Source organism: Rhineura floridana, chromosome 1 (assembly GCF_030035675.1).
Source record: "Rhineura floridana isolate rRhiFlo1 chromosome 1, rRhiFlo1.hap2, whole genome shotgun sequence".
Classification (NCBI taxonomy): Eukaryota; Metazoa; Chordata; class Lepidosauria; order Squamata; family Rhineuridae; genus Rhineura; species Rhineura floridana.
The window spans coordinates 203,775,982-203,790,432 of record NC_084480.1 but is presented as its reverse complement, the minus strand read 5'-3'; the positions used below and the strand labels follow the sequence as shown (position 1 = coordinate 203,790,432).

The 14,451-nt window shown below is 39.0% G+C and overlaps 1 protein-coding gene across 1 annotated transcript in view; it reads right to left on the bottom strand.

Annotated features, from left to right (window-relative positions):
• ZCCHC2 (zinc finger CCHC-type containing 2) overlaps window positions 1-14,451 on the bottom strand; it is a 42,570-nt gene that overhangs the window by 24,934 nt on the left and 3,185 nt on the right. Inside the window, exons 2-7 of the mRNA XM_061590301.1 lie at window positions 11,176-11,281; window positions 7,819-7,895; window positions 4,708-4,779; window positions 3,652-3,764; window positions 2,134-2,228; window positions 278-361 (exon numbers count right to left, since the gene is read on the bottom strand). Of these exons, the coding sequence (XP_061446285.1) occupies window positions 278-361; window positions 2,134-2,228; window positions 3,652-3,764; window positions 4,708-4,779; window positions 7,819-7,895; window positions 11,176-11,281 (547 nt within the window). The remainder of the gene's footprint in view (window positions 1-277; window positions 362-2,133; window positions 2,229-3,651; window positions 3,765-4,707; window positions 4,780-7,818; window positions 7,896-11,175; window positions 11,282-14,451) is intronic.

Sequence of the window (14,451 nt, the reverse complement as noted above, 5' to 3'; positions counted from 1 at the left end):
ATTTAGTTATGTAGGTATAGCTTTCTGGCATCCATAAATGTTGAACTGGCTAGACAGAACAAAGGGAGACTCTAGATATGAGCCAAATTAACCCCCAAATCCACCTCAAATATTTGATGAGGCAGGGTGGAAATACAAGTGCTTCATTACTTCAGTTCCCATGAGTTTTCACCCCAAATGTCTGTATTCTCACAAGAACACTGCTATGGCAGTTCAAAACTTACATTGTGGGGGGAAAATAAACAAACTACACATTCTATCTTGAATGCATGCTTACCTTCCTCCTGACTTGAAGCTTCTGAGCTGTCCTCCTTGAAGTGTTCTGGCATCTTAGATGTCTTCAGAGAGGACTGGAGGTTATCTGAAAGGTAATTGGCACTGAACAACTTCAAAAGATACTACTACAAAAGTTTAATTAGAACAGCTATCTAGATTTGCAAAGGGCTATGAAAAATTAGAAGTTACGTAAGTATACCTTGCAGCTACTTGCATTAATCTTCACCAAGACTTGATGGCAAATCAAGTCAGTCTAATGTTACAATCACTTGGAAAACTCTTGTTGGTATAGTGCAATGGATAAAATGGTGTATTTAAGGACAAAAAGTCACACACAAAAATCCCCTCCTCTTGCTTTACAAGTCCTTGTTGGCTAGTACTGAAGCAAGTTAAGTTGTATATAGCTTTTTTTAGTATAACTTTTCCCCCAAGGCATTTGAGAGACTGATGATGATGTTTATTATTAGTGTGCTGACAGTGTGGCTGTTACGGGGATGGTTTGTTCCATTTTATGGTATGTATTTATATTTATGTTTTTAATGTGCTGTAAGTCTCTTGGAAACATTCAGGTAACGATCGAGTATTATTAGGGGCTGCACCCCTGCTCCACTCACCAACCCCACCTACCATCCCCACATTCCTCACCAACCCACACTCCCCCACATGGTAATCCCTTGGACCTTTGTCTTTCACCTCCTAGAACTGCTAAGCCCCCCCAAAAAACCATCCCCCTGGGCTATCTCAAACCATTCTCCTCCTCTCCTCCCAAGCACACTCAAAACATTCTCCCCCCCCCACGCACTCAAAACATTCCAGGTTGCCTCTCCAGGCAGCCTGCTTTTCTGCCTCCCACCCAGGCAAGCACTGCTGTGCAGTGCACCCATCCACCCCAGTTGCCTCGCTCCTACACCAGCCATCTTTGTTTCCCTGATGCCTCGCTTGCCACCCTGCTGCCGTACTCATTATGCTATGATGCTGTAAAGTCTACATTTTTATTGTATAGGAAGATTAATAATATTTCCTCATCTTCTCATTCCAAATTCTCTTAAAACAGAAATAGTTCATTTCAATGCATCAACCAGAAGCAGGATATCCAATGAGGACTCTAAATTAATACTGAAACAATGATATTTTTAAAGGCTAGAATTCTTTTCTCTCCTTCAATTCTTTGCAGGTAGCTGCCTTAAATGAGAAGTCCACTGTACTTTCAATAGGAGTTACATCAAGTAGCACTTACTGAACAAATTAGTGTTTTTCCATGAGCTGGAGAACCAATATGTAATCAAGGTTATCATTTGACAGTTAAAATTCTAGTAAGCAGCTCTAAGAATATGAACTAGACAGGATCAGTCAATTGTGCTGATCAAGTACATGATGACATTTCTGGAGCCAGGAAGTAGATCTTAATAATTGATTACTTTAGTTTTGCACTAATTAGAACATATCCTGTACTGTCTACAAGTTCAAAGGTTTAGGGGAGTCCATAGCTTTCTACTGAGTGTATGTCTGGACCTCAAAAGTTAAAACTGGGTGGGATGGGGTATCGAACTGCAGTATCCAAATTTTAGTAACTATCAACGTATCTTGATACATTTTATTGTTGTACACAACCCTGTTATTTTATAGTATGGTGGTACAGAAATACTGTGCTTTTATAAATAAACAAATAAATCATCTACAATTGAATTTAAGCTGAAGAATTTAGACATAAATTCAATCCTGCTGAAGTCAATGTAAGTGTACCTTAAATATAAGTGTCAGCTTATCAGATACATGGATCAAGTATCAATAAGCTGAGAAACAGACACCCTGGATGAATTCATAATTCAATCAGAAGAATGTTTAGAAATTTCTTACTGTGTGCGTGCAAACACTCTGAGGACAGAGATTGAAAAAAGCGGTTTACTCTCTGATTTTGCAGGAAAGCTTGAGATGTTGTTGAAAACAGCTGTCTAAAAATAAATGGAAAGTCACTTATATTAAAGATTCAAGATCACTTTAACCTATGTATTAATTTTTCATTAATTCAACTAATCTTTTCTTTAAATTCTAGCCCAACACCCAAAATAGCAAGTACGTAAACTAGCCTATACAAAAAAAAAAGAAAAAGAAAAAGTGGGGGGGGGAGGACAGAACATATACCATTAATATAACTCCACCTCTTTCCAATTCAACTCGACCCAGAAAAAGGACCAGATATTATGTGGTGACAAAAGCAAGTTTGGCATGGCATGTACATGCAGTGGAAAGGTGCAGTTTTACTTCAGGTGTCTGGTGTAAGACTGTATGTCAGATGCACATATGACACTTGGCCAATTTGAGTTGATCAAGTCTTATGTATCATCAGAGGGTAGGGTCATGGCCACTCATTTGGGCATGCCTCTCCTGCCTCTGTCTACTGCGCACTTGTGATCTGGATGAAACATTTGGGTTTATGTTGCCATATCTTTGGAATATCCCAGACTTCACTTGGCCTTCTCTTTTCTGGCTTTTAGAGAGCCCTAAAATATTTATATTCTTTCAGGCCTTTGACTGATTCTAAATACAGCCTTTATAATTTTGAATTGTAGTTTACTGGTTTTAACTTATTTTAATCTGCTTTAGGAGGGCTTTCCTTGAAAGACAGAACAGAATAATAAATTTGTAGCGTGCCAATGTGAATAAAATCCAAAGCACATAAGATCTTACACAAGTGCTCAGCATGAGGCATGGGTCCACACATGCTACACTGCACACAAGTGAACTCTTTATGCAAGTGTTGCATCCAACATGTGAACCAGGGCAAGGGAAGATGTTATATTTGTGCCATGTGTTCCTTCCTACATATCCCAGAGTAGACATGCCTAACCAGGAATGTGAGAACTATCATGCTCTGATGTCACTGCCTCCTTGCTTTAGCATTTTCTCCAAGTGAGGAATGGAAAAGTTATTCTCTTCTTCCTTCTCCCTCCCCCAAAAGAAAGGAACCCAGCATTTTAGAGACGCCTGTTTGGGTTGTGCAATACAACTGTTATGCAGACTCACTGACATCTTGCTTTTTTGATTCAATAGTTACAGAACTGTAGATCTGTAAACGCAGATTAGGGGAAGAAGCAGTAGCTCAGTGATAAGAATGTGTGTTTTGCATGCAAAAGGTTCCAGATTCAATTTCTGGCATCATCCAGAGTATGGCTGGAAAAGGACCCCGTCTGAAGATCTGCTGCTAATCAGTGTAGACAATATTGAGCTAGATAGATCAATGATCTGAGTTGGTGCCTTCCTACGTAGATCTCTAGTTAAAAATGATGAATTACATGCAGAACATGAAAAGTGAGAGCACAAAGTCAAACTGGATCTTTTAGTAAATATGATTATATCTATTGCTCAGACTGGTACCTTATCATGGGTTCAAAGTCTAGATGTCGCCTTTCTTCTTGCTTCTGGAACCCTTGATTTAATGCTCCTAAAATAGTCTTGTCAAATGCTTCAGAAGAAAGTTCCTTTGGAAGCTGGTGAGAAGCGTAATGCTAGTTATTGGCAAATAAAAGCAACCAGTATCAAAGAGGTCATGAAAATAATCATAAATAGACAAGGTCCATCAGCTCCTTTTAAATTGGATCAGCACTATGTTTGGCTCTCCTTTCCTCCCCATCCCAGGAATTAGAGTGATTGTTGTTTTTTTAAAAACAAAACCAGTCCCATCAGACTAAAACTAAAACCAGTTTAAGGTTAAAGTTTAAAAACACTTTCTAATTAGAACTACAACCTTCCAGGCACAGAAGAAGTCAGCATGTTGTGCATATTCTGCAGTGGTCAATTTCTGTATCTACACTTTTTTAATACTTCACTTTAGGTGACAGTTTATAAGTCCATCAGGATATCATGCATTAAAACAAGTCACCAATACTGCAGTGACAGCTTTAAGACAATTGACACTTAACTCTGTAGCAATCACCAACTTGTTAAACTTTCCCCCAAATCACAACAGGCCAAAAGCTAGTTCAGATGTAAAATAGAGCCCTCCCAGAACTATGATCCCTGCATAACAGGAAACTCCATTTCCACCCTGCATTCCCTAAAGAGAGCTCTTCTCGTCTGTACCATTTCTATACCCTCCCACTTCCAGTGCTTCATTCCTTTCCTACAAATCCTAAGCAGCTTCCTTACACAGCAAGTATGAAATGAGAAGCAGTTCCTACATGATGCTACTTTCACCTGCTAACTTGAACTTGTTGCTTCCTAGCCAATCTAAATACAAGTTGTCCACATTCTAAACAAGCACCACCTCAAAATGCACACATTTGAAAATGTCCACCCTGTGTTTTTGAAGATATTAATTGAATATTAGCTCTTCAGTTCTACCTTGAAGATAAATTAACATCCAGCTAGCTTTGCACCTCTGAATACTGTATAGTACTATGACAAGCTGCCTGTTTTTATTATTATACTTACTTTTAGTAGAAATTCCTGTAAATCTTGATGTGTTTTTGTTATACAGGATATAGAATGATCAGACCATATTACCTGATGAGAAAGAAAACACAATTATATAGCAACAAGCAGCTTTTATAGGATCACATTGCAGATTTGATACTAATGTATCATGTGATCAAGATAGCACATAGCAGCCTTCCCCAACCTGGTGCCCTCCAGATGTTTTGGACTATAAATCCCATCAGCCTGTTTTGGAAGGCTGCTTTGTAGAAACAGAAGAATGACTGGCATTCAGAAACATGACAATAAGATAGATACAAGTTTAGCCCATTCAGAAATGGACTCATTTCTCAGTTTAATACCTAACTTCTAAACTATTGCCTTGACATTTTCTATTTATGTTATTTTGATGCTGAAATACAACCCATTTCAGACTTCATGCTCAATTTGGGGTTTGTAAAAGCATTTCTATTTTAATATTACAAGGAATTTCTAGACAGGATTTTCATAATGAAATACAATAATCATAACAAACTACTAAAAAACCCTCTGTGCTATTATTTCAGTATGTATATACAGGACCCAATTTTTTGAGTCTATGTACAGGTCAGTGTTGCTTGATAAGGCTAGAGCATCCATCTGATATTTTAACCATTTTCCCATGTTGTATTATTGTATTTTTAGACCACCCTTCAACCATGGTTCTCAGGACAGTGTACAGACATTACAATAAAATATAGAAGCAAAATATCAAAATTAAACCTAAAAAAAGGACAACACACAAGTAAGTTTCCACAAACTTCAGCACTATCTAATTTCAGTGAACAGAACAGCCAGCAATCTCATCAATTCCCAAAGATCAGATGGAACAGATAAGTTTTCAAATGTTGAAAAGACATCAACGAGGGGGACGGTTGCACCTCCAGTGGAAGAGAGTCCCATAGCTGAGGCACCATGAGAAGGCCCTTCAGCACAGCATCACAGAACTGGTCACACCCATAGATGGAATCATGAGCAGGGCCTCTCCTGGAGATCTGAAGGCACGGTCAGCATATAACAGGAGAGGTGCTCCTTCAAATACCCGAGTACTGAGCTATATAGGGCATCACACACCAAAGTCAGCATCTTGAATTGGGCCGGGTAGCAAATAAGCAACCAGTGCAGTTTGTCTGGGATCTGTGTAACGTGACTCCATCTAGCTGTGCCACCCAGTAAACTTGCAGCTGCATTCTGTGCCAGTTGTAGCTTCTAAACTGTTTTCAAGGGCAGCCCCACACAGAGTGCATTACAATACTCTAGACGGGAGGTTACCAGAAGGAACACCGCCAGATTATGAACTTGTTCCCTCTGGATGGGATTGTACTCCAACTGAACAGGACACTTACCCAACCCCTTGACTGAAACTGTTTATTCGACCTCATCCAGTCCATTACTATACCCAGGCCTTTTCTGTTTCAGGCAGAATGGAGGTGAATTAGGTGTCATCCACATGCTGAATTTCTGGTTGACTTTCCCCAGCAGCTTCATGTAGATCCTCAATAACATGGACTCTGCAGGACCTCACAGCATGTGCCAAGGAGCTGAACAGAAGTCCCCCAATGCTACTTCCTGGTATCAGTTCTGCAGATAGGAGTGGGAGCACCATTTTGCAATGGTCCCAATCTCCACAGCTACTCAAGAAGATGTGGTCAATGGTACTGAAGACTGCTGAGAAAATAGGCAGGGTCGAACCCCTTCTGTCCCTCTGTCAATCAGGATCACTGATCACAGTGACCAAGTCTGTCTCAGTGCTAAACCCAGGCTTGAAGCCAGACTGAAATGAGTCTGAAATCAGGGGTTCCCAAACTGTGGTGTGTAAGCTTCATTCAGGTTGGGTGTGGCTTGTCCTTGTTAAATATTCATATTGATTATTAACTGTATTTTTATTGCTTCTTTTATTATTTTTGTTTTATTGTATTACCATTTAAATTCGATGCAACGCAAATTGTATCACAAGAAAATGCAATATAAGAAATAAAAGCAATAAACTTATGATTAAGAATCATACAGCACCTAGCACAAGATGCTACAAGAGGCAGAAAAATCATTAAGTGGTCTGCCAAGACTATCAGCAATTTTCAAGTGGTCTGCAAGGAAAAAAGTTCGGGAACAAATTGTCTAGATAATCTATTTCTCCAGACATGTTTGAAGCTGGCCGGTCACCATTGTCTCACCTTGCTTAAGAAGGGGGTATTTGCAACTGAACAGTTTCCTTGATGCATGGTTAGATTTATGTGCAGGTTAGTTTTTAAGATGCAAGATGTATTTTGTTTGTTACAGATTACATGTATTGCTGTAGTGAGCTTAGTGCTGGAGTTCAGAAAAAATCAACTCCAGTGACCAACAACAAATTATGGTTCCGTATTCTGTCAGAGGTATAGCAATTTTTTAAAGAAGCTGCAGCCACAGAGAGAGGCGGAGAGGTGCTCTTTCAAAAACACACCAGGCTTTCTTTTGTGCTGGAACATGTCAACAGTGTTGTGGATTGGAAGGGACACCATGAACACACATACTCTGCCTGCTGTTCCTTCCCTGTAAATTTTGTAAAACCACTTTGCCGAGAAATGGGTATGAATGGGACATGAGCACTCTGCCTCTGTACAAACAAAATCACAACCCTGAACTTTCCTAGCTAAAAAAAATAAGTAGATGGCTACCAAGTCTAGCTAAAACTTGTGGAACCTAATATACTGAAATGGTAGCATATGTATCTTACTGCAGCTTACTTGTTGTCTCCAAACTTATAAGCCAAGCAGAGAACCTTTGTATTTGGGTGATAAATACTGTATATAAATCAGTATAAAAGAGTACTTGTAATGCCTTGCTGAGGGAGAGTGCCGGAGCTACTGCCTTTCCAGAGGCAGTGGTTTGACCCTTCAATAGGCCCTTCCTGAACCCCTCAGGTATTGGACAGCTACTGTTCCATTGCAAATGCTACAAAAGTATCAAGCTCACACATACAAGCCATAAGTATGTTGAAGATTACTTTTAATGAATGTTTGACTTTTCTATGTCTTGCTATTTTATATCTCAAATAATACTGAACTACAGTAAAAACAAACATTTGTAGCCCGCAGATTGAACGCTTACTTTGAAAGTATACTCCAGATGTTTATCAGCTCTTTTCCTAGGTACTCCTTTCAGCATTATCTTCTCAATATGAACAGCTGAAAGAAACATAAGCTAGAAATGTGAAGATGTTCAGCAGCTTACACATACACTTCTTTTGCTCAATGTACAATGATCCTAATATATTTGCATAAGCTACACAGCAGTATCTGCCACAAGGCTGTTTGTGGATTGTTAAAGGCCTATTTACACTAATTCACTACTGAGTTGCTCTAATTCACTATTTTATTTATATATAATGAACTGTTTTACAGCTGAACCACCAAAAGATGTATACTTCCACACAGGGGAAGTCAGAATTAAATACATATCAATAAATTTGAAGATGTTTTAGGTATTTCAGGAAAACTAACTTTGAAAAGGGCAATTCCACAATTTTAAAACCACCACTTCTATCCTCCTAGAAAAGGAAAACACTGACTAGAGCATTCTTTATCAAAGGTAACAGCTCTCATATTCAATTACTCATTCAAAAGGAGCACAGAATGGCAACCCTCATTATGAATTGAGTAATCACAGGGAGAGGACAGAACAGAAACAAGATACTTACCATGCCATGGGAGAAGATTTATTTATTTAAAACATTTATAAATCACTGAATATTTTAAAAAAACCTCTAAGTGGTGTTCAATATAAGCAAACAATATCATTAAAAAATACAACCTAAAATCAGTAGAACTGCAGAATAATCAGCTCCAACTGGACTGGAAGAAGGCACAATGCACCTTTAAGTCATGTTCAGCCATCCCTCTTTTAAACCATCTAAGGTATATTGTGCTAACAATTCTGTAGGAATACATTCCTCACTACTTGATGATACACTTATATCTGGGACAAAAGTCTGCCTTTGTTAATTTTTGAACTATAGTTCAGTTAACTTAAAAAAGATGTTGACATAACTAGATTTATTTATTTTCAAAATATTTGTAACATTTTTATACTACTATGCTTTAGCATTATCCCAGCTTTGTTTAAACACTAGACTGTAGTCATAGGCAGCAAGGAATTCCATGCAGACAAGTGAGCAGGCTGGTCCTCTGCACGCAGCACAGAAACTAAGTGGCCTGCCAGAGGAGGGAAGCTCTCTCCTGCATTCCTACATAGAAATGTATCAGGGTGATGGAGAAGTAACAGAGTTCCTGGTCCCTCCTTTGCTAGCCCCCGGTAGGATAGTTGTTGGTTTTTTTTGCAGGGTCCTTTACAAATTTTCAACAGGAGAGAGGATATGGAAGCAGGTGTCAGGACTGCACACTCCCTTTGCCAGAACCTCTCCTTTCATACACGAATTTCCTCTCCCCAGACATAATGATCCTTAAACATTATAAAGGCACTTATATTAAAGCTAAACAGGGTTTTAATTCATTTTCATATCCTCATTAAGAAACAACCCTGGGTTAGCCTCAATCACTAACGTCAGAGCTGATGTTATGCTTAACTGAGGGGAAAGAATGAGGGAAGGGAGCACACAATTCCACAACTATTTCTAATATATCAACTGCAGTTAGCAATTAGTCATTGCCATTTTGCTCCTATGAAAAAGCACTGCAAATAGCAAAATAGATGAGCTTAATTTGTGAATTCCATCAACTGAACAAATCACTAGCAATGCAAACTTTTTTTTGGGGGGGGGGAATGAATCTGCAAATTTTCCACTGCCATAAATACATATCTGATTCAGCATGTCTGATTGACTTACATGTAATAAACTTCTAGTATGAAGGGCAGGATATAAATTTAATTAAAAAGAACAACAATAGAGCAATCCAACTCAGGGGAAGCCAGCAGAAGAGGTGCCAATGGAAGAGGAGCTGGTGGGAAGGTCTGTGGCATCCAACTGCCGTTTGGAAGCCTCCAGAATGGCTGAACACCAGCTCAGCCAGAAGCTGTGCACAGGGTCCGGAAAGTAAAAGCCGGCTCTCACGAATACCCCTACTGGGAAGTAAGCATTCTCTACACACTTCCATTGCAATTATTTTCTTAGACTGCCCTTTTTCTCGGCATAACTTTTACCCAGATCCGGACCTGCAGGAGCACTCCAAACAGATGTTGGAAGTGGCCTAAGTCCCCACCTGTGGCCCCTCCTCTGACACCCCCCCAGAATGCCCCTTCCCAGGCCTTCCACCAGGCTGGGCTTCTCCAGCGGAACCCCGGCTGAGCTGGCAGGGTCCTGGCTCTGCCAGGTCCTGCCAGGGCCCAGATACCATATCGAAGTCCCCTCAGCCCGCCGTAAATAGCAGTTGAATTGCACCCTAAAAGTATGCCACTTTAATTTTTGTAATACCTCAGTTAATGAAGTACATACATTCCTGAACATTATTTCTATAACAGAAATTTTGGTACCAGAGGTAGGAATAACATGGAAATAATAGGGATAGGTTCCTACACCATTAAAAAAAGAGTTCAACATATTTCAGCAAACTCTGATTCAAAAATAACAATATGCATGTCTGAAATGAAACTACGTTAGGTAATCCTTGCATACAGACCCCTTGAAGGCTTCTTCCAAAACACATCCAGGGATGCCTGCCTTGCCTTTTTTCTTTTCCCATGTAGCATCTTGCTATAGCAATCTAAAGTTCTGAGCACAGTTCTCCTCTCCATACACTTATGCAGGCAGGCAAAGGAAGGGGCAGCTACCACTACCACCCTGTGCTTGGTCTCTCTCTCTCTGACATCCTCCCCTACACTCGAGCAGACACGTCTGCAATAAACAGTGCTTCCAAGGAACCCAAAGCACTCTTTACTGCGGAAGTGTCTGCACCACCTGGCAAGGAGCGCCATTCCAGCCACACGAGAGAGAGCTGCCTGCAGAAGCTGCAAATCAGTAGACAAGAGGCCACATTTTGAAGATCTCAAAATGCTAAAAGACTTTGTCATAAGGAGCTTCTTTCCTGGAGGATTTGTTAATTGAGGTATTACTGTATATGATATAGAGATCTCAAAAGAGTTTCCAATAGCCAAAAGTAGTTGAACTGAAGTATTTTATTAGAAAAATCAAATCAATGGAGTACGCTCAGTGTGGCTTATGTAACAAGCAAACAAATTCAAAATTTACTTGGAAATTATTTTTTATTGGAATAGTTATACATGAAAACCCTATTCATAGGGTCGCCATAAGTCAGAATCGACATATATATATAAATACACACACACACATATATACATACACACACACTATACATATATATATTCATATATATATTCATATATATATATATATATAAAAGACATGGCAACTCAATAGCACATACTTTCCTCTCATTAACAATTTAAGGAAAAAACCATGAAGATACTGAAAATACACTCTGATCTACGTACCTTCTTGTTGCGACCTGTGAGAGGCTACCATGTGTTTATCATGAAGTGCTGTTCTTTGTTCCAGTAAACTGCTCTCATTCCTTGGCATGCAGTTGTGAGAAAAGTCCTAAATTGAGGGAAAGATATAAAATATTAAATTGAAATGTAATTACATTTAGGAACATAAAAATTGGATGATAGAAAGGCAACAGGAAGTAATGTGCATGTGAAAAATAATGCAAGGTATTCTGTATATACAACTTAGATCTCTTGTTAAAAATCTGTTTTCTTCCTAAATGGATGGGGTTATCGGGTTATTTTAAACTGAAGTAATTTTTTAAAACAAAGTCCTACAACATCTTAGAGTAACAAGTTTATTGTGGCATAAGCTTTCATAAGCAAGAGCCCAAGATCAGATGTCAACGCTTTTTGCTATAATATACTAACAGCTACACTTGAAATATTAGGGGGAAATACCAATTAAAAATAGTAACAATCTGCTTCTTCAACACCATCCATTTTTACAAAACGGACTTGAAATAACCCTCTGAACAGCAAAAATCATACTCAGCACAGAAGCTTCAGCCGCCAACTCCTATCAAGCCTCAAACAAACCTATACTAAATTTGGAGCGGGGTACCAAATTCATCTCAGCTAATACTACCCTTTACATTGAAAATGTAATTTACCTCAACTTAAATGCTCATTGGCATCCTTCAGAAATACATTTTAAGAACATCATTACTTATTTTCTAATAATAAAAATCAGGGAACTCTCTTCAATCATGATGTTTAAATCTCAACTCTTCTCATTCAACAATATTTTATCAATTTATAAAGGTATATATCAAACAAAGAATTATTTGGTATGTTTTCCTTCAATGTTTTGTATACCTGGAAGTAATTTCTAGAAATTGTTTGACACGCCTCTAGCAAATTCAATTGCTTTTCAGCAAGGCGCTTGCTCTGGTGTTTTTCATCAGGGGATATGCATGGGCACGCATATACAGGGGAGCTAAAGGGGTTGTATCTATCCATTTGCTTTACCAATCATGTGCCTGACAAAGAAGCTGCATTACAAGCAAGACTCTGAGAAGCAGAGGCTTCTGTGTAAAAAGAATAGCCTGCTGACTATTAGCAGTTCTCCAGCATGGGTAAAAGTGGTCAGTAGGGATGTAGAAGGCTGCTGGAATGATAGAACTGTGAAGACAGCAACTGCTAGGGTTTGCAACTAATCTGAATGTGTATTTGAAGCAGCCTCTGCGAGATGGTGGATTGTGTTATACAGCATATTATGTTCCAAAACTTACTACACTTCACCATGGTTTCATGGTTTCTTTTTTATACTACAAACAGGGCAATTTTGGGTGGAGTCAGAGTCGGTAGGAATGTACCAACTCCGACTCCAATTCCGACTCCTTCATAAATGGCAAATGTGTATTAACTAGTAATAATAAATTTACTGTAGTAAAATGGTAGCACAAGGCATTTCATCACCACGTGAATCCAGAGCTTGGAAAAGTTACTTTTTAAAACTACAACTCCCATCAGCCCCAGTGGTCTCATGGGAGTTGTAGTTCAAAAAAGTAACTTTTCCAAGCTCTGGATTCACATGGTGGTGATGAAATACCTTGTGCTACCATTTTACTACAGTAAATGTGTTATTACTAGTTAATATACATTTGCCATTTATGAAGGAGTCTGAGTCGGACAGTAGAAAAATAGAGGAGTGTGAGTTGGAGTCGAAGGTCTGGTGTACTGACTCCACAGCCCTGACTACAAAACTACAGTTTCTTAACCAAAAAACAAAAGTGTACAAGTGTAAGGTTTCAATTTTTTCCTCTTTCTTCACACAGATTCCCAAACTTCATGAAGCAAAGTTATGGAATATACCAAAGCTGCATGTCTAACACAAAAGTAGGCAAGTCTGATTACCGTTTTACAACAAAGACATTTAGTTTTTACAGTAAATATACAGCTTTGTCAATTTTATTATTCATTTACATGAGCAGCAAATGCAAGAATTAAGCCTTTCAAACATTATATTCTACCCTTTAATCTGGTCTTTTCCCTTACTGCTCCACTGTAGTCAAAAGCCCTAACCTAAAACATTTGTTGTCCAGGGGTGGAGTGAGAAACAGCAGAAATGTACATGTAGTGCATCTTGTCTGTTTCTGGCAGTTCCACCTCTTTCCTGAATCCATCTGCGAGGTTAGCTAGGGCTAGAAGTCTTTTTATATCCACTGGAAGCTATCACAATCCACCATCACCCATGGAGTGGACTATGTCTACTGGTCACTAGTTAAAATAACTACTGAGCTTGGTTACTAACAGCAAAAGACATCTGTGCTATCAAATGCAAGATTAGTAACAGGAAGCAGAAAAGTTTCCTCTTCAGATCTTTTATTGATTTCAAAGGTGCTTACCAAGTTCACATTTTTCCATGAAATGAAAAAACAGGAGTACAAGTTTGCAAATGGATTAGGACTACTCAAGTGTGACATCTTTGCACATTTTTGGCTACTCTGTGGCCTCTCCATCCACAAGAACTCCAGCATCTGCCCTGAAGAGCCTCAATGCGTTCTGACTGATTGAATTTCTGATTCTGCCTGAGGCATCTATTTCAAACATTATGGCACCTCTCCTCTACCCCTCCAACTCACCTTCCTTCCCGTTCCCTCTGGAATTGCCACTCCATCCTCTACTGTAGCCTGGTGCTCCCCAGATGTTTTGAACTACAATTCCCACCTGAAGAGCAGCACATACTTTGTCGAAACTAAGCCACATGTAACTAAACTACATGTAACAAAACCATATTCTTCCCTTGCCTAACCTGCCTCCTTTTTCCTCCCCTTCCTCTGTTGCTTCCCTGTACCTATTTTAAATTTTAAGTCCTTTGGGGCAGGGACCTGTCACATCTGTTATTTGGAAGGCACCATACACACAGATGGCACTATATAAATAAATAATAAAATAATTATTTGCACAGAGTAAAGAGATAAATATTTTCTCCTCTCCCTGAATACTAAAATACAGGGTCATCCTGGCAAAACTGATTAGCAGCAGACTCAGAACAGAAACAACAAACTACTTCTTTACCCAACACATAAAATTACCTTATGTTAGTTAGTTAGTTATACTTTATTTATATCCCGCCATCCTTCCAATACTGGAACTCGCGGCGGCTTCCAGATAAAAGTACATATAATTAAAACATACAGAATCTACATTATGGAATTCACTATCGTAAGATGTGGTAATGGTGACTAGCTTAGACGGCTAACCTGCAAGCCCTCC